The following is a 19,925-nucleotide window of genomic DNA, read 5'->3' as shown; positions in this document are numbered from 1 at the left end:
AGGTTACACTTTCATTAACTATCCTGCTGTACTCCAAACTTTCATTTCAGAACTGTGCTGAACAGTACAAGCTCACCTCATGTCTTTGTGGACACTAGGAATCTGGTCTAGAGCCATGCGGTAGAATTTGATCGCTTTGGAATAGTTCCGCTGTTTTAAATATATATTTCCCATATTGACCTTCAGTCTACCTGTCACAAGAAGTCCATGAGCTACAATCTTTTAAAGCATAGTTACAGCAACTTTTAAACTTTTAAACTAGTTGAAAGGGAGATTAGAACTTTTTTACTAAAATCAGTCTTCGTTACAGTCATCCTTTAAAGGAGCACAGCAAGGAAAAGCCTCCAGGTAACTGACCAAGAAGGAGATAAAATAATAGCAAAACCTAAAAAAAAAGACTATCAATGTAAGACACGTTTCTCATTTTTGATTGTGAGCTGAGGGATGGACTAGACATTTGTGATGGTGTGCTCCAGGAAGGCAGCTGTAAACAAGCACCTCAGAGAAAGAGGTGGTGGAATCTGCACGAGTCTCAAAGACGCCCAAAACGTTGAAGGAAGATTTCAAAAAGAGCAAGCTGAATCAAAAGCAAAAAAATGAATATCAGAGTAGACAACATATTATGTTCCATGAGCAAAATGGTGTATTTGACTCTGTGCTCTGTTATGAAAAGAAAAGACTGCATGAGCTGAAAGAGTGTTAACCACACTAAATTATACCAAGCCAAACAGTATGAGCATCCATCACTCATCCTGGCAGATGAGAGAGCTGAGGTCTCTTTGAGCCAACACATACAGATGAGGTCCTGATTTTGAATGCATGAGTACCAATTTTTATTCATTTTGGTACATAACCTACCTCCATTGTTGAACATCTTATTCTTCACTATAACTTGGTAAGTGTTTAGTGCTTCAGCATACATTTCATTAGCAGCATATTGACTGGCCAGATTGAAAAGAACCTAGACCAAAAAAAAAATTATAGGTATGGGAAAAGAATGTTCTTATATCAACTGTAATAAATTTGAACTCATAGTAGATACTTTCAGATAAATTCTACCTAAGAAATATGCTTTTGCCAGTTTTAACTTTCCCATCTTTAATGCTCCTTTGTTCTTTAAGATAATACTCAGAAACGGTGTAATTTATGACTCCCAACGTGTGGAAAATGGTCCTTCACAGTTTATGAAGAGAATTTTTTGAACTGCTATTTCAAAAAAAGAAGTTCAGTTGGAGTCAAGTAAAACATCCCCAATATTTATCTCAGCTTTACTGGAAATTTCTCTGTGAAATAAGCAACTGAATCTGCCTAACTTGTTACATTTACCACTTTCTCTACAGCAAGTCAAGATACCAATATATTTTTTGTTATAATATGTTCCCTGATGGTTCAAGATAAGGGCCATGCTTGATTCTCCTGTTTTCTTCTCCTTTGTATTCACACATTACATTGCCTACATACTCATTTTGGAAGTATGGAGCTTACATTTACTGTATTTTGATATGAGCTTTTTTAATGTGATGAGCAGCTGGAACGTCCCTGGGTGTCCTTCAACTTATACTGACTATGTGATGGATTCCTCATCTCTGGAGGTATTTAAGAATGTGTGGATGGAGCACCACAGGACATGGTTTAGCATTAGGACTCCGTAGGTCAGGTTGATAGTTGGACTTCATTATCTTGAAGGCCTTTTCCACCTTAGGTGATTCTACAATTACAGCATGCACATAGCAATAATGAAACGCCATTAGCTACCAGCACACTTTAGTCATTGAAGAATTCTAAGTACTTACTGAGTAAGTGAGATCTAAGTTGATGCTTTCTGAAGTAGCAGTTTGTTCACGTTGCCTCACTAATACTCTTTCCTTCCTTCCAGCTTCTTTTGCTTTTTCCAGAGCCTTAAATTAAAAACTGAAATTTAGTGATGCCTCAAATCTTACTAACAGAAGACCACAAAAATACATCCAAAACAAGTATGAAAATAATATACTCGTGTCTCTTTTCTTTAGGCACACAAGTGTACACAATGCTTGAAAAGTAGCACTGCGACCCACAGAAATGTGTTAGTTAGCAATAAGCAGACATACAGTTATCTAGGTCAGCTTAGTTGCAATACTTTTACAGTAGTTACACAGTATGTGTATATATACCCACATATACAAAATAGGCACCATAATCACAAGCATAGAAATGTTATTCTACTTGTATGAATCATAGAAACCGCATATAAATTCAGGGTGACAAAAATGATTAAGGAACTGAAGCATCTCTCTGTAAGGAGATGCTAAGAGAACTGGGACTGTTCAGTCTGCAGGAGGCTCAGGGGAGGATCCCATCAATGTCCATAAATACCTGAAGAGAAGATGCCAAAAGGATGGAGGCTCTGCAGCTGAGTAGTGCCCAGTGCCCAGACAAGAGGCACAAACTGGAACACAGAAGGCTCCCCCTGAATACCAGGAAGCACTTCTGTGCTGTGTGAGTGATGGAGCACCAGCACCAGCTGCCCAGAGGCAGTGGAGTCTCCACCTCAGAGATCTTCGAAAGCTGCCCCGACACAGCCCTGGGCACTCTGCTCTGCGTGTCCCTGTTTGAGCACAAGTTGGACCAGGTGACCTTCCAGAGGTCCCTGCAAGCCTCAGTTATCCTATGATTCTAAACAAAGAGCAGGGCTGTGTGTTTCTTAGCAGGTCCAAACTGTAGCTAAGACAACCCACGCATTCAGACAGCTGAGGTAAATGATCATCTACCTTGACAACATCTAAAGAGTGATTCAAAATGGTGTGAATTAGATTGTGGATAGAAAACATTCCTTTGTGTCAGACAAAAGTACACCAGTTATTAAAAATGTTAACTTGCCCAAATTGCTTAAACTCACTAAATATATCATAATAAATGTGAATAAAATTATTTATTACTTAGCCTCTAACAACTGTAAAGACAGGCTGCATCTGCAACAGGACAAATGCACTCAAACTGCCTCCTGGAAAAAGGTCCATAGCAATCTTCAACTGCACCTAGAACCTTTTTTGGAAAATGGCCTGGGTCAAATCTGTAACAGTAAATATGCAAATCTAAGCTCAGGAATGGGTTGATTCACAAATAAAGCATTGTGTACATCAGAGAGTGTCATTTTCCTGAGCTGTAGTAAAGCACAGACCATTCACAATCTGTCAGAAAACCTGGAGCTCTAGTCTTCTCAAATGAACATGGGAATTGATCAGACAAAAAGGCCTTTTGGTCCAGGATCAATATTGAATGGTATAAAGCAGTTCAGAAAGACACTTTATTCATCTTCTGCTCTAACTCTACTTACACTCATTGCTTTACTAGACTTCTCATTATTTATGTTTCAAATAATAACAAATGAAAAAACAAATCCAGAATAAATACCAATTTCAAGTCTCCACAGCTGTTGGCAATGCAACTTTCTTCAACCAGTTCATTCACTTTTTTTTCTAACTGCCTAATCTTCTCTTCTGAGCTAAAATAAACACAACAAGAAAAGTATTGACTACCATTACTAATACATTGGCAAATACTTAAGCTTTAAGGCAGCATATTCTCAGTAAAACAAGACAACAATACTTCACTAACTGGTTTTTCCACCAGATAACTTAACGTGAAACTATGTCCAAAGAACCTCCAAAGATATTACATTCACACACACAGAGATCTAAGAAAACATAAATTCTCTTATGAAAAAGGGACAGACATGCAAATATCCTACACACGAGTTGTTGATCTGAAATAATGACAGTACAAACAGATGAACTGGTGAAACTTTCAAATCTAATATCTAGCGAAAAAAATACTGTATTAAAAGCAATTAATTGAAATTCATCTGCATATGTAATTTTAAAGTATACACAGATTTTGCTTTAAAGTTCTTATTTGTCTGTATTTATTCTTTTCATTTAATCAAGCAAACATTTCAGTAGGATTCCCTACTCCTAAATGCATTTAAAGAATCCAAAGGTTATGAAAAGCTCACCTACACTCACAGCAGACTGCAAAACTTTCACAACTTCTGTTCTAACTCAAGTGTTAAGGCCAGATAGTGACTAGGGAGAAAGAGCAAGCAGACTCTGTCTGAACTGCATGAATCATAGTGTCCCTTGCCTGTGATACACTTTTATAATACTCTGCAATACTATTTAGTATCACAGCATTCATGTGGCAACAGCCACATCCAGGCTGCTAGCTACAGCTGCAACCAGAAATCTCTGAAAGCAGACTTTCCTTCAAGGCAGTACAACTACTCCAGAGAATCAGGTAACCATGCAGGTAAATGTTTGTGGCTCTATTCCACAAAGTTAAGTTTGGCCTCTCAAGGTTTCATAACTGCATGCATGTTTCTAAGCTCTGCTGTCAGCTGCTCTTTGTACTGTTAATGCTTTGAAATCAGAGCAAAACTGAACAAACCTGTCTGGATTTTTCATTTCCAGAGGTGGAGCAGGACCTCTTGCTTGGCCAAGAGGATCAAATAAAGAACCTGCAAAATCAAGAGTACTGAAAATTTCAGAGTACTGAACACTGTAAAATAACATCTTCCTCTGATAGCATGCAATTTCTACAAACTGTACCTCTGATAGCTGCCTTAGTGTAGCCTGCAGCTTGCACTGCTGTCATTGGCCGAGAAACCCCATCCTTAAATAAAAAGGAAGAAATATTAAAAGACACATCATGGACAGCACAGGCAACAGTTACACACTAAGAAACATTTAAGCACAAAAAAATCAATTGTTAACACATCAGTAAACTGAGTATTTTTAAACTTTTTATTGACCTGCCTCATCACCGTGGCACTGCCTGATTTTCTGGACTTTAGGTTGGATATTGGCACCATTTCTATGTGGACTCTACTTGGTTTGCTCAGATACTGTTGAGTGATGCCAGGTTGGTGATAGTCTTGCACTGCTCAACAGGCAATTTCCTATTGGGATCTTGGCTTGCCTTCCCTGAGGGAGCAGCCCCATTCCCAACACTTCCAGGTATGTCCTATATCCCACCAGGGCTGGTGCAAGGGAATAAACAGTGATAGAAGAGAGAGTTGCCAATAAGTCAGTAAGTTTAAGGATGGTGTGGAAAATATTTGGTATGTTGCAGTAGTTTCTTATTAGAGTATAAATGCATAAGAAAAATGAAAAACAGAATTCACCTTTCTTCCTACTTTGAAAAAAAAAATATTCATTTGCATGTCAGGAAGAGTTAAAAACAATTACGGTGACACTGTCTCCAACCAGTGCTCAAATAACATGCTCATCCAAAGCATTACACTTGCCGTAAGATGCTTTCAAAAAAGGAGAACCTTAAATAGTGCCATCATTTATATTTAATGCTTATTTGAAACAAGAATATTTGCATTCAACCTAAACACTTAGCAGAAAAATACCACTGTTCTGAGTCAACACAAAATGTAAATATTAAAACTTTCATCTGTGCTGCTCCTGTCACTGGTCTTTCCATAGATGAACTTTAAGTTGTCTTTGACTATAAAAATAAGTAACTTGCTATAAAAATAAGTAACTTGTTTGAAACTGGCATTCAAAGAGCATTAAAAGCCTATAAAGGCTGTGCATACAGAGTTTCCTAACATTAAGTTTTAAGAGATGACTAAACTCATAGAAGTTCTTATTCAGGTACATTATTCATGTGCAATACACTTGAGCCTGGCAGACCTGAAGATGTGAAACGCTTCAGTTAGCACAAATTCACAATACTCTTCTTATATATTTGGATATTTCTGCCAAACCTTTAAAAAATGCAAACTGTATAAAGGCAAGATAGCAGCACTTTCCATTATTAAATTATTGAAACGACATTTAATCATTACAATTCACGCATTCTTAAGTCTCGCACAAGTAATTTATGTAAAATTCTGCAGTAAAGTTCTGAATACAGCTGATGCAAGATTAGAAACTACAACTTGTCTGCTTTATCTATGTTATGACACTCCGCACATCCTCCAACCATCACTTTCACTGTAAGCAGTGAAAGGTTTTTTTGCGCTTCACTATGAATCCTGGTGAGCAGCTTGAAGTCGTATGTTCACACAGATCATTTTACAATAAAGATAGAAACACTTTGCAACTGCCAGTGGGTGCCTTTTTCATTAGCTGACATGCCACATACTGTCCTTCTGTATTGCTGCTAAAAGTGTAAAGTAATAAACATCTGAAATAGTAGTAAATGCTAAAAGGTTGCTACACATGCAAAACAAATACACAAAAACAAAAGGCTTCAAGCCATGAAAAATCATTCCCCTAACTTCCACCCACAAGGCCTATGTTACACCATTTTACCCACTATCCACCACATACATCATTTCTTTTTCCTTTCTTCCCCCTCTCTGTTTACAGCAAGGATTGTGGTGCAGGAGAAGTGAATCTGCAGAGTGAAGCAGGCGGTACCATAGACGGGATGATGCTCCAGAGGTTTCCAGTTCTATGGTGGTCCTGTGGACAACTGATCCACTTCTGGCTGGAGCCCACTAGCTCTGCTTTGAGACGGGATTATTTTATTTAGCTGCACTCAAAAGAGCCTTGTTAGCACATTCCAAGATTGGGATTAAATGATAAACTTAATTTGTGAGTAATTTTTTGGTAAATACCTCATTTTTTGTTAAACAAAAACCAAACACCTACCCCAAATGCAGTATCTATAGGTCTTGAAGTTGCTGTACCAGGAATTTTGGCTGTCACCTGAGTGGGAAAAATAATTTTAAAAAAAAATGCAGCAAACAACTGTATGAGTTAATTATTAGTCTTTTTATATAGTGAATTCATAGAAATAATGTTTTAATTGTTACAGAAAGGTGTACTGTTGTAGAAACAGATTATTCTGGCAAATAACAAAAATTCCTTATTTGCTTTGTCTTCCAGCTTAACTCCAGAGCTTAACAGAACTGATACTCCACTAATTTTTTTACTTATTTTTCACACAAACAACTGAAAATTGTATATACATGCTATTAGTGGACAAAAAGATAAGACATGCAATCTTCTGCTGAGTACTGGTTCTAAAATTAGGGAGTGGACTCTAGAGAACTTCTCCTCTACTGTAATATCCACAGAACCCAAAGGCAGGACCTGGGAAAACAAAGAACTGCTCGCTGTAGAAGATCAAAACCAACCAAGGAACTGAATGCACATAAGCCCATGAGATGCATCAGATCACCTTAAAGGAACTGGTAGATTAAGTTGCTAAGCCACTCTCAATCATATTTGAAAAGTTGTGGTGATCTGATAAAGTTTCCATTGTCTGGAAAAGGGAACAAGGGGATAAACAAAGACTCGGGCAACTGCACGCCTCTCAGTCTCACTTCCGCACCTGGCAAGAACACAGAGCAGATCACCCTCGAAACTTGGCTAAGGAACATGAAAAACACAGGGGTGGCTGGTGGCAGGAGATATGGCTTCACTAAGGGCAAATCATGTCTAACAAATCTGGTGGCCTTCTATGATAGGCATTTACAGATACAGCGAGAACAACTGATGTCATCTACCAAGACCTGTGCAAAGCATTAGATGCTGTCTGGCACAACATTCTTGTTTCTAAAATAGAGAGGCATAGATTTTATGGGTGGATCCTGGAAGCACTCAAGACCAGGCTCAATGGGGATTTGGGCACCCTGGTCTAGAGGAAGTTGCCCCTGCACACTGCAGGGTGGGAGTGGAACTGGATGGTTTTTAACCAAACCATTTTATGTTATATTTTTATAAATTACTTACAGGGGGTCTTCTACCATGACTTGTTCTTGCTGCCTGTTGAAAAACTGTATCATTTTCTAAATCCTGTAAAGAATAAAATAAAATAAAACTTTAAATCACAACATCCAAAGCCACAATCCCAGAACACTATGACTACTGAAAGCACATAGGTAAAAAGTTATTCTTCTTCCAAAAATACTAAAACTAGAACTGAATTACAGGTCTTACTGACAATAAGTAATGACTGCAGCTGGTCTATCTCCTATTACAGAATAAGAAGTGCAAAAATCAATTATTCCATGGAAAAAAAAAAGTAACACTGAAGAAGCAGAGATTAAGTGATGAAATATAACGTGATTTCTCTCATTATTAGCACTATTTCTGAATTTTAACTGACATCAATGTCTGCCACACACATGCATAAAGATATCTATCTGAGGTCACACCAAAGTTTCCAAGGACTGTGGTATAGGGATTTCACACAAGTTAGCAAAAAAGTCTTGTGACTTCGTGGGACTTGGACCAAATGAGACCCCCTCACTCCCTACAATTGTTCCAATTCCAGTATATCAGAAGGTTTCAATATTGGACTGTAGGGTTATTTTGCTACCCCAGATGTTCTGCAAGTTGGGCAGGGACCAGCAGAGTGGGAACTGCATTTTCATTCCCTTCAGCTCCAGCACATTAAGAGAGGGATGACCTGTTGATGGCTAAATATCAGGAAACTTGCTGCTGCACACTGAGAAACACCACAATGAATGCCCATACAGCCTCCAGATAATTAGGATTTCCTAATCTTTATGGCACGTTAGACTTGTTATGAGACACGCAAAAGCATTTTGTTGGTACAGATAAACGATCAGAAAGAAAAAATTATTTAAAGAGACACTTGTGAAGCTTTGTATTTATTGCAAAACGCAGAACGTTTCACTTCAAAGTGTCCCTGCACATTACCACACTCGTGTGTTTTTATCTCATACGCAAAAATTGATACTCTGCAGGAAAAGCGGGCAAGAGCAAACATTTTTACCTCTGTGTCAAAAGTGGGATTATAATCATTGTAGCCAGAGTAAAGATCATCCTCGTCTTCTTCAGGAGCTAGATGCACGTTCTGCATCATTCTTCCTCGAAACACTAAACGCGACAAACGTGTTGTCAGGAGGCGCTTCAGCAAGTGATCCCCGCCAGGAGGACGCTCTCCCGTCCCGGCACAGCCCCGCGCCGGCCTGGGGTCCGCCCGCTGTGTCGCTGCGCCCCAGGCAGAACCGCTCCTTTCGGCGGCGCTCCTCGGCGGCGCCGCGGGGGTTCAGGACGTCACCGCGAACTGCCGACGAACGCCCCGCTCCCGCAGCTCCGAGCGCTGCGCAGGCCGCCCGGTCCGGCAACACTGTCCAAGCGATTGGGTGAGGACGCGGACATCTATAACGCACTGCGTACAGTTGCTACGAAACGTACGGAGCAGAGCGAGCCCAAGTGGGCTCCGAGCATGCGCAAGAACCTAACGCATACGCAGAGCCGCCACCGAAGCCTGGCGCCTGCGTAGCGCTGCCCGCTGAGAGGGGGCGTTTGCGCCGAAATGGCGGCGCGGGGAGAGGGCGGGAATGAAGGGTAGGGGCGTGGGTTGTGCTCGCCTGCATTGCTCCTATCCCCGTTCTTCGTCTTGGGGATAAAAACATGCCAACTCTTACCTTGTTTCCACAAATTGTACACCAATAGAAGTCTGCTATTCGGAGTGCATAGTTGACCATCTTTTTGATTGGAAATAACTGGGCTGAACTCCTGCGGGCTTTTGATGTGGATTACTGTTGATCGCTGAGCTAAACTTGAACTTAAATTCCTTCCTTGCTGTAGGGCTTACTTTGGCCTCATCTTGCAAAAACTTACACGTACATTTAATTTCCTGCGTTAGGTTGTGCCTAATTCCAGAATGGGAACCTGTGTGAAGGAATAGAAAGATGCGTCATACAATAAGCATACAAGTTCTGTTCACCCCTCTGCTTTCCTCGGCTTCTGAAAGAGGAACACAAAACCACTGTGAGCGATGGTGGTCTTGGCAGACAGCTTTCCATGGGATGAGGATATCCTAAATGGAAAAAGATCTCTTGTGTGCTGGATGTTGCTTTCCTATATCTGGAATCCAAAATCTGACAAGTGCCAGCTGGCCGGCCCACAGCAAATCCTTGCATTCTGGGGACAGGAGGGATCCAATGCTCTGTGGGAAACAAGGCAGACTGAAGACCTCTCAACATGACTACAGTGTTTTATTTTTTTGAGAGAAAAAGGTTTCTGAGGCCAAATGTAAGCTGCCCCACCTGCCGCCTGCTGCTGAGGGCATAAAAAAGCCTGTAAAACAGTACACAGGGTATCCTAATGATACTACTATCCTATGATCAAGGTTTGTGAGCATTACACAACACTGAGCCTTTCTGCTGCTCACCTTTCAGCCTCAAAGTCCTTTCAGGAGAGATAAGGCACAAAGGATATCAGTGAAAGTTCTTTCTACTCCAGCTCACGTGAGAAACAAAGATAACATAAAGTAGTATTAAGGCATTATCACTGCTTGCACTAACTTGTTTATGCTCCATGCATGAACTGTTTTCACACTGAAACTTAAGACGTGAGTCCTTTGGACATGAAAATTTCTATACCTGGCATTTCTGGAATATAAATATTTTACCGAGTAAAAGATACTATGTGGGGAAAAAAATCAGGTGAATTACTTGCTACAAATAACAAACTTCAACAGAAAAAAATGCACACATTTCTAGCCCTTCTTTTGTGCCTATGACCCCTCCATAAAATTGAGCCTGTGGTTTAGATTTTCTGGTTGTCTTCTGACACAGTCAGGCTGAGCAGCAGATACGTGCTGTGGCAGCAGCCCTAGCTTTGCTACTTAGCTTGTCCATCTCAGGGGTCTGGGCATACTGTGGTGCTTTAGACCAGTTCTTTAGGGCACTGGAGAGGAGGGACAATGCTGGTGCATCTATCTTGTAAATGGAATAGTGCCAGGACATAACTGGAATCTGACCATGACCATTTTAAGCTTCCTTGCCCTCCAAAGCAGGGTGTACACATTCATACCAGCTGCTGAAAGTTGTTCCTAGTCTCTATTACTTCCCAGTCCATACTGAGAACTGGGAGAATGGTAATTAATTAACACTGTAACGGGATATGTTAACAGCAAAGGCAGTTGGCTCCAGCATCAGAGAGGGCTCTGAGGTCAGGAGTACTCCCTAGCTCAGCTCTTTAGGTCCCTCAGTCTATGCATAACAACTTGAGGGTCGTAATAGGCTTTGTTTACACTTCTAAAAGCTGTATTAATCTGCCTTTTTTTTCTCTATGAAGTACAAGTAGACCTTAATGCATGAAGATTTAATGCAAAACCTCAAATTTTCTATTTCCTCAGAAGATTTCACAATGGGGAAAAATCCTTAGCAGTTTTTGGCTAAATCCTGAGGGTGATTTGGGTTGTGCAGTTGACCCCCCTCAAATGCAGCAGCAGCTGAAACATTGTAAGATATATAAGATATATATAGATATATATTTGCTGTTGTTCAGTTAGATATCAAGACCTTAAGAACCTGATCTGATGAATTCAGTGAAACCTGAAGGAGATCATAAAGATATGCTGTTAAACAGTACTAATGTCCTGGCAGTTCAATAAATACACGATTTATCTGTCTTTCTGCTGCAGTAACATTGGAAGTAAGGACTCAGGCAAACTGTTCCAGCACCTGCTAACTTGGTTTCAGGGGTTACTGGCCACCATTTGTGTTGTAATCACTGTTCCTGTGCACCCTACCCTTGATCTGTGGGTTTAACTGTTTGTCTGCCCAGCTTCTATGGTGTGGTTTTGATATGTTAATATATATTAATATATAAATATAAATATATAATTTATATATAAAAATGGTCTGTATTGAAAGGGCATTTCTCCCATTAAAATTTTATAAAAGTTAATAATTTTCTAATATTCAATCCTTGACTGACCAGATGTTCAGAAATTCTCAACTGTCCCATTGGGGGCACTTCAGCTTAACATCCACACACAGTAAAGCTGCATTTAAACACTCCTCTTGAAACTAATGGATCTTGTCTGCATACCTTTAGAAATTTCTGAGAATAAAGAAAATGAATGTATTTGAAACACTACAGGCTTGGGGCAGAGCGGCTGGAAGACTATGCACAGGAAAAGGACCTGGGGGTGTCGGCCAGCGCTCAACTGAACATGAGCCACCAGTGCACCCAGGTGGTCAAGAAGGCCAATGGCATCCTGGTTTGTGTCTGAAATACAGCCAGCAGAAGCAGGGAGGGGATCATCCATCTGTACTCAGCTCTGGTGAGGCCACATCTCGACTTATGTGTTCAAGTTTTGGGCCCCCCACTACGAGACATGGAGAATCATAGACATTGAGAATCATAAAGCCACTCAGGTTGGAAAAGACTTTAGAGATCGAGTCCAACTATGACCTAATCAAACTACCCTAACAACCCTCTGCTAAATCATGTCCCTGAGCACCACATCCAAACAGTTTTTAAACACATCCAAGGATGGTGACTCAACCACCTTCCTAGGGAGCCTATTCCAGTGCTTCACAACCCTTTCTGTGAAGAATTGTTTCCTATTATTCAACCTAAACTTACCCTGGCACAACTTGAGGCCATTTCCCCTCATCCTGCCACCTGTCACCAGTGACAAGAGACCAGCCCCGCTCTCGCTGTAAGCACCTTTCAGATATTGGGAGAAAGCAATAAGGTTTCCCCTCAGCCTCCTTTTCCCCAGCCTGAACAGCCCCAGTTCCTTCAGTCTCTCCTCTTAGGCCGTATTCTCCAAGCCCTTCACAAGCCTTGTTGCCCTTCTTTGGACCTGCTCCAGCACCTCCATGTCCTTTCTGTACTGAGGTGCCCAAAACTGAACACAGCACTCGAGGTGAGGCCTCACCAGTGCCGAATACAGGGGCAGGGTGACTTCCCTAGTCCTGCTCACCACTCCATTCCTGATCCAAGCCAAGATGCCATTGGCCTTCTTGGCCACCTGGGCACACTGCTGGCTCATATTCAGCCAACTGTCCATCAGTACCAAGGTCCCTTTCCACCAGGCAGCTTTCCAGCCACTCTTCCCCAAGCCTGTAGGGTTGCCTGGGGTTGTTGTGACCAAAATGCAGGACCTGACACTTGGCCCTATTGAAACTCATGCAGTTTGCCTTGGCCCATCAATCAATCGATCCAGTGTATCCAGGGCATTGAGGCCCCAGAACGCGTTCTGAGAAGAGCAATGAAGCTGTGAAGGTTCTGGAGCACATGTCCTGCAGGAAGCACAGGATTTAAAAGACACCCACATCAGGAGAACTATTTTGTTGATGGATATTTCTACCATTAACGAATATAATTCTATCTGGTTTTTCTAAGTTGTTTTTTTTTTTGCTGTGAGATTTCTGATTCCTACAGATATTTAAGAATCAGCATCTTAGCGCTATTGGTAATAATTGCATCAGACCAGCTACATTGTAAACAGCCACCTAAGCTAACTGCACAAATTGCTAGTAATAATCAAAATTACAGTTTCAATAACAGCTTGATTTTAAAACACACTGATTTTAATTATTGTGCAAACCACTACTTAGAACTTTACAGGATAGGAAAAAAATGATTAAATGAAAACTATTATTTAAGCACATTTTATTTCCTGAAACATTACTATCATAGCAACAATGTACCATAGTCAATTACAAAATAAATGTACTTTCTGATTCTGCTGGTGAAAAGTAACATATTAAAAAAGCCTAATATTTAACAAGGATGAACTGTGGCTCTGTTTTCATTCCCTGCCAAAAGTTCAGACTAGGACATTCAGTATTTTAGAGACATGTGATTTCTTTCTTTCCTGTGTGTGGATTCACACTCCCACCTCTTCCACATTCTAACCTCTCGCTCCCAGCAAGCAGTGGTTTTCACCTCCTCTGTGAGGCACGCTTGAGCATGCTCAATACACATTAAAAACATGGAGGAAGCAACTTTGGAGCTCCCAATGTGTTAAATTAAATCTGCTCCTACTGCTGCTGGACCACAAAAATGAATGTAGAGGATGGTGAGTGTATACTTGCTCCACTTGGGCTTTTCCTCTTGCCAATAATAAGCTTTACTTTTCAGCCCCTAATGGAGCGTAGAACTTTTCACCGTTTCTTGATTATGGGTTTTTGATGCCTGTGGGCTGGAGGCATCTTCTGTCCTTCCCATGTGAGCTGCAGAAGAGGGAGGAGAATTACTGTTGTATATTTTAGAGGCCCCAAGTACTAGACCTAAAAATTCTTATGCTGCTACACAAAAGTTAAACTAATGTTGTTTTCTTTCTAACCACGTTGCATTTCCTTGACATATGCTAATTACAACTTCATTCATCTATTTTCTTTTCTTGCAAATCTCTCTTTCTCCTCTTCTGATCTAATGATGTGTTGGCAGCTTGGGCTCATTAGAGTGTCTGGTTATCAAAAACAATGAGGAATAAGGCTGTTCTTATGCTCTAATAAAATAACTAATGTAGAGTTATGTGGCACTGTTACTGCTACACTGATGGTAATGGAACAGGTCAGATTTCATTCCCATAGATCTCTTGTTTTGGTCACCAACAGAACTTGTAAGCCGCATAACTGTTCTCAAACTCCTGCACTAACTCCTCCTAACTTGTTTGATTGAGCTCTTAATTTCACTATATCACATAATCATAGGGGTTGGAAAGGACCTCTGGAGATCACTGAATCCAATCCCTTGCTAAAGCAGGTTCCCTACAGTAGGTCGCAAAGGAAAGTGTTCACATGAGTTTTGAATGCCTCCAGAGAAGGAGTCTCCACAGCCTCTCTGAGCAGCCTGTTCCAGTGCAGTCACTCTAAAAGAATTTTTTTCCTCATGTTCATGTGGAAGTTCCTGTGTTCCAGTTTGTGACTGTTGCCCGTTTGCCTCCTGTTTGTGACTGTTGCCCCTCGTTCTGTCGTTGGGCACCGCTGAAAAAAGCCTGGCCCCCTCCACTTGACACGTGTCCTGTAGATGTTTGATAAGATCCCCTTTCAGTCTTCCAAGGCTGAACAGTCCTTAGTTCCTCAGCCTTTCCTCCTAAGGGAGATACTTCAGGCCCCTCATCATCTCTGTGGCCTTCTGCTGGACGCTCTCCAGAAGTTCCCTGTCTTTCTTGAACTGACGAGCCCAGAACTGACACAGTGCTCCAGATGTGGCCTCAAAAGGGCAGAGTAGAGCAGTCACCTCCCTTGACCTGCTGGCCACACTCTTTTTAATGCACCCCAGGAAACCACGACCACAGGGGCACACTGTTGGCTCATGGCCAACCTGTTGTCCACCAGGACACCGAGGTCCTTCTCCACACAGCTTCTTAACTTGTCTATCACTGAGTCTTGCTTTTGTCATAAGGCAACTTCAGATATAAATACGCATCTCAGTGTATTGAGATAACCTGTAAGTAATTCCACGTGGGAGTGATAATGATCCATGTTTCCAAAGTCCAAAATACTTCTCTTTTATCTGGGAACTTTTTTTTCTTTAAGTAAAAACTTGTGTACACAAGGCAAATATACAGAGCTTCAATTACACTTCGGCTAGACAAAGTACTTCGTAATATGTGCCAAGTCATGCAATTTCAAATTAGTCTTTAAAGGTGCGAAACTGGTATTTGCTATAGTAATAGAACAATGCTTCTGAGCCATAAACTGGCATGGCCAGGTTTCCTGCACACTGCTGCCCCACTTCCTGCAATCTTGAGGACCAGCGGCCTGCACTCAGCTCCTTTGTATCCCACCTAATGGTAGCTGCCATGTTACAGATGCAGTGTTTAGGTGCTGAGGTCAGAGAGGTTGTAGTTTGGTTTTCTTTCTATCTGCTGTCCTATGGGTGATCATCACGAGACCGTTAGGAATTTATACTTCTGAGATAGCTTCCTCCTTGTTCAAGTAATAAATGGGGAGGTTGGTGGCCCTGCCTATGGTAGGGGGGTTGGAAATTCATGGTCCTCAAGGTCTCCTTCAACCAAGGCCATTCTGTGATTCTAATGCTAGTGAGGGGGATAGATATTGACAATGTGATAGATATTGACAATGTGATAGATATTGACAATGTTCTGTAGTTATTATGTAGGGTTTTTTTGTTTGTTTGTTTCTTGGAAACTAAAAGAAATGAGAGCCAAATTGATTCACTGACATTCAGTAATTATGAAAAACATATTCTGAGGGGAAAAATTATTTTCAATGTAACTTCTTTTAGTATGCCATTAACACAAAACTTACAAGTGGTTCTCAGCTATGTTAATTGTACAGATCATTGGAAGCTAGTAAACATTTCAGATCTTAATTGTTATTTCTTTTCAGGAACATCCAGCCTAACAGAGCCAATATAGATGAATGGGAACTACACAGAATAAACAAAAAACAGGTAATGCAGCACTCCAGCAGAAATTATAGAGCCGTCAATTCTATAATGTTGTGTTGACATTGTAGAGTCACATTCTTTCAGAATACAGAAAAGTTCTCATGGAAAGAAACAAGGTCAGCAAAAATGCATCATCAGAACTCAGGAAGAAAGTATTTTGAATGATAACAGTGCTTCCCTAATGAATAAACAAAGCATGGAATTAGCTTTAAATCTGAACATCACCTTGAATCCAGAGCTTTCTGCAGCCCAAGCGCGATGGGACGGGAGGCAGCAGCTCCCAAGGCCCCGACTCACAGCTGGATGAGTTTCAGTGGGAGCTGATGCGGAACCTTAACAGCTCTGAAGCTGTGGCTCTGGTACTTTCTGCCAGTATGGTAAAACTGAGGTCTCTGCATAAAAGCAAGAAGCTGGCCGAGGTTCAGCACGCCTGCACGGAGGAAGACCAGGCAGACCGTGTCCCGGCAAAGGCTGCTCTTATCCTGGAGGTGAGACCCCGCCTGCCGTCTCACGGCGCTGCCCGTGGGCTACCGCACATAAACGTCCGGGCAAAACCGCCCTCTTCGGCGCGAGGGAAGACGTCGTGGCCATCCTCCGTCGGGCCGCGGGAGAGCCTCCTTCGCGTGGCCGGGCGGCCGAACTCAGCGCGCTCCCTCCCGTCGGGGGAGCGAGGGCGGCCGGCCGGGGCTCGAGGAGTGGCCGCTGAGGGGCGCGGCGGGCGGCCAATGGCAGAGCTCGTAGCAGGAGCCAATGGGGGCGGCCGTGACATGGCGGGAGCCGTGGGTGGGGAGCGGGCGTTTTTTAAGGCGCTGGCTGCACCCCCAGCTGTGTGGTGGTTGTGGTTGTGCGTCCCCCGAGCATGGAGACTGCGCGTGTGGCGATCATCGGCAGGTGAGGGCTGCCCGGCCGCCCGCCCGCGGGGGGGCGCTGCGCGCAGAGGGGCCCGGCTCGGGGGCGCTGGGCCTCGGGGTGAGGGGAGGCCGCCGCGCCGCAGTCCGCAGCAGCGAGGGGTAGCGGCTGCGAGTGGCGCCGCGGAGAGCGGCTGCCGGCTGAGGCCCCGCTGGCTGCGGGCGGGCGGGCGGTGCCAGCGGCCGGGAGGCCTCTGTGCGCCCCGGGGCGCTTCCGTAGCGAACGGCCTCCTGCGGTTCTGCAGCAACGCTGCCCGCTGTGCTCCGTCCCGTTTCTGCACAAGTGGAGCGCCGGTGGAGGAGGCTTGTAAGAGCCAGGAGCGTCATTGACCTGCTAGCGTTCCCCGCTAGGCTCTTGCAGCGCTCTCACAACACACGGCGGTGTCTCTGACTCCCGAGTGCATTGCTTCACCCACTCCTTGAGCTCAAACCGACGACCCTGACTTGACCACAGCCGCGGGGCGTTCAGTCGCGCCGTGTCCGCGGCTGCCGGAGCTGAGCGGCACGTGTCCGGCACGGCCATGTGACAGCACTGTCCGCCGGCACCGCCGCGCGCCGTCCGCCTCGAGGGCGAGCAGGTGGGGCCCCGGGGTGCCGCGCTTCCTTCTGGGCCCCGGGTGACGGCGCTTCGTGTCCGGGAGCACGGCCCGGGGCTCATCGCTTCAGCCGCGCGTCGTGCTGGCGCTGTCGCGTACAGCAGGAATAGTGCAAGGCTGCTTTCTGCCGCCGGGCAGCTTTGTGTGCTGTGGAGTTCTAAAGAAGGCAAATCTCACAGTTCTAAAAATCTGTATGTGAATAAAAATAAAACTTATTTTGCTGTTGTTAAATGTTGATTTAAATAACCCTTATTCAGAGTGCAGTTTGAAGAGGTGTTACTAGTTTATAAAGGTATTGGTAGCCCGGGTGTGCTTGTTTGGAGTTCAAGTACTCCAGTGCTTTTAGTTGTCAAGTGCTCGCTAGCTGGGGGGCTGCTGTAGCTACCGTGGCCTGCACCTGTCTGTTGTAAGTGCACTTATTCTGTAGTTTGCTTGAGAGATGCAGGCTCTTCTGTGTGTGTTTGATGTATAGTTTAAATTGTGTTTCAGTGGGTAGTGCTCACTCGACAATACTAAATGTGAAGTTTCACTTTATTTTTGCCTCAGTTATTTCCTCTGACTCCTACTTTTCCCCCAAAGCTTCCTATTTTGCTCTCTTTTTGTTCTACTTTACATAAAGCCTGGATGTGTTCCTATTTTTCTCTTCCTTCTTTTTGCATCTGGCCTGCTGACTTATCTGTTTATTACACCCCCCATCATCCTTTACTGTTACCCTCCTGGCCTTTCCTTTTCCCAAATGCCAGAGGTTGTTTAAGTTTAGTGTTACAGGGACAGCAATATGGGAAGTGGCAGAAAATGCGTGTAATGATCAGTGCTGTCACTGTGACAGTTGTGGCTGTGGAGTTGTTCTTGCTGGGGCTGTGTTTGTCTTTTTTTTATTTTTTGTTTTTTTTGTGATGTGATCTGAAGTTAAACTTGCTGCACTGTGTCTCAGTGCTTCTTTCTGAAGAAGCTAATATCCAGTAATAAAACTACTTAAGTTAAAACCAGCATTGCTTTGATGTAATGCAATTATTGGTTACTACAAATTTCTCTGTAATGGACCACAAGTAATGTGGTTCTTTGCACCAGCTCCTAGGTTATGATTACAGCTGACAAAACTATTGATGCTTGAATCCATCGTCCCAAAGTAGTGGTTTCTACTCCTTAGAATTCTGCCCTCCTTCTATTTTTAATTCTTGGTTATCTTTCTCCCTGCTCTCAGAAGCTGCTGTACAACTGGTGAAGGATATTTCTTTGCTCAAGAGAGAGATTAGTTTCTTATTAATATGTAACTGATCTTTAGATTAAATGCTGGAGAATTCAAACTCTGGTTTAGTTCTTGAAGTGCTCGTTGGACTCCAGAAGAAAATACTTTTTTAATTAATTGGTTAATATTCTTTTTCAGTGGACTCATTGGTCGCAGCTGGGCCATGGTGTTTGCTGCTGGAGGCTTCCAAGTGAGACTTTATGATATTGCACAACAACAATTAACAACTGCACTGGAAAACATTCGGTACGTCTCCTGAGTTGCTATCATAGAATCACTTAGGTTGGAAGGACCCTAAAGCCCATCCAGATCCAACCCCTTGCCATCAACAGTGCTGCCACCCACCAGTCCAGGCTGCCCAGGGCCCCATCCAGCCTGGCTCTGAGCCCCTCCAGGGGTGGGGCACCCACAGGTCTCTGGGCAGTCTGTGTCAGTGCCTCACCACCTTCTGAATAAAGAATTTGCTCCTAACATCTAACCTAAACCTCATTTCTTTTGATTTAAAACCATTCTCTCTTGTCATATCACTACCAGACTGTGCTAATGACTGACATTGTAATGAATCTGTGGGATTTCTGTAACTAGGAGTGAACAGTCTCATTATTCGAGTAGCATAGATTTTGAGCATTAAAGAAAGCATTAGCATTGAACTATGACTACTGTTACTATCAGAAGAGCCATGTTCCCAAATCTCTTAGGAGCTTAAGTTTAGGTCCAAGTTCTTGAAACCATGTTTTCTGTGATTAGGTTATCTATAGACTATGATTAAATACAGGAGTGTAAGGTTTTTTTCTGTACAAATGCAACAAAAGGTGTTTCAAGATGCAAAGAGGCTCATATGATTGCTAAGGAGCTGTACTGTAATTACTAGTTTAATTAGAAATATTTAAAAAAATTTGAAGCAACTTTTTTGGAGTCCTAAAAGAAGAGGTAGCTCGTTCTACTGAAGACACAACTACTGACCAGTTACAGTAGAGGCTTGGAAGCACTTTAAGAAGTGCAAATTTGAGGGCTTGAGCATGAGAAAAGTTGG

At 42.8% G+C, this 19,925-nt stretch overlaps 2 protein-coding genes across 13 annotated transcripts in view; one reads left to right on the top strand and one right to left on the bottom strand.

The window, feature by feature from the left end:
• IFT88 (intraflagellar transport 88) overlaps positions 1-10,004 on the bottom strand; it is a 30,514-nt gene extending 20,510 nt beyond the window's left edge. For 4 of the 12 annotated variants that reach the window (XR_008203491.1, XM_052671151.1, XM_052671150.1 and 1 more), the window contains exons 1-10: positions 9,398-9,999; positions 8,740-8,843; positions 7,731-7,793; positions 6,645-6,701; positions 4,584-4,647; positions 4,423-4,492; positions 3,391-3,481; positions 1,794-1,898; positions 859-961; positions 77-191 (exon numbers count right to left, since the gene is read on the bottom strand). Coding sequence is in view for 10 of the 12 variants with exons in the window: in XM_052671151.1 (XP_052527111.1) it covers positions 77-191; positions 859-961; positions 1,794-1,898; positions 3,391-3,481; positions 4,423-4,492; positions 4,584-4,647; positions 6,645-6,701; positions 7,731-7,793; positions 8,740-8,829 (758 nt within the window). In the remaining 2 variants the exon portion in view is untranslated. Of the gene's footprint in view, positions 1-76; positions 192-858; positions 962-1,793; positions 1,899-3,390; positions 3,482-4,422; positions 4,493-4,583; positions 4,648-6,410; positions 6,497-6,644; positions 6,702-7,730; positions 7,794-8,739 lie in introns of those variants that run through there. The other 8 variants (XR_008203492.1, XM_052671156.1, XM_052671146.1 and 5 more) reach the window with 6 other exon arrangements.
• Positions 10,005-16,907: 6,903 nt separating this feature from the next.
• Positions 16,908-19,925, top strand: part of CRYL1 (crystallin lambda 1) — a 49,470-nt gene continuing 46,452 nt past the window's right edge. Inside the window, exons 1-2 of the mRNA XM_052671162.1 lie at positions 16,908-17,030; positions 19,031-19,138. Coding sequence (XP_052527122.1) covers positions 16,999-17,030; positions 19,031-19,138 — 140 coding nt within the window. The 5' untranslated portion in view covers positions 16,908-16,998. The remainder of the gene's footprint in view (positions 17,031-19,030; positions 19,139-19,925) is intronic.

This window comes from Tympanuchus pallidicinctus, unplaced genomic scaffold (genome assembly GCF_026119805.1).
Source record: "Tympanuchus pallidicinctus isolate F22 unplaced genomic scaffold, pur_lepc_1.0 scaffold11, whole genome shotgun sequence".
In the NCBI taxonomy this organism is placed as follows: domain Eukaryota; kingdom Metazoa; phylum Chordata; class Aves; order Galliformes; family Phasianidae; genus Tympanuchus; species Tympanuchus pallidicinctus.
This window is presented reverse-complemented; position numbering and strand designations above follow the sequence as displayed.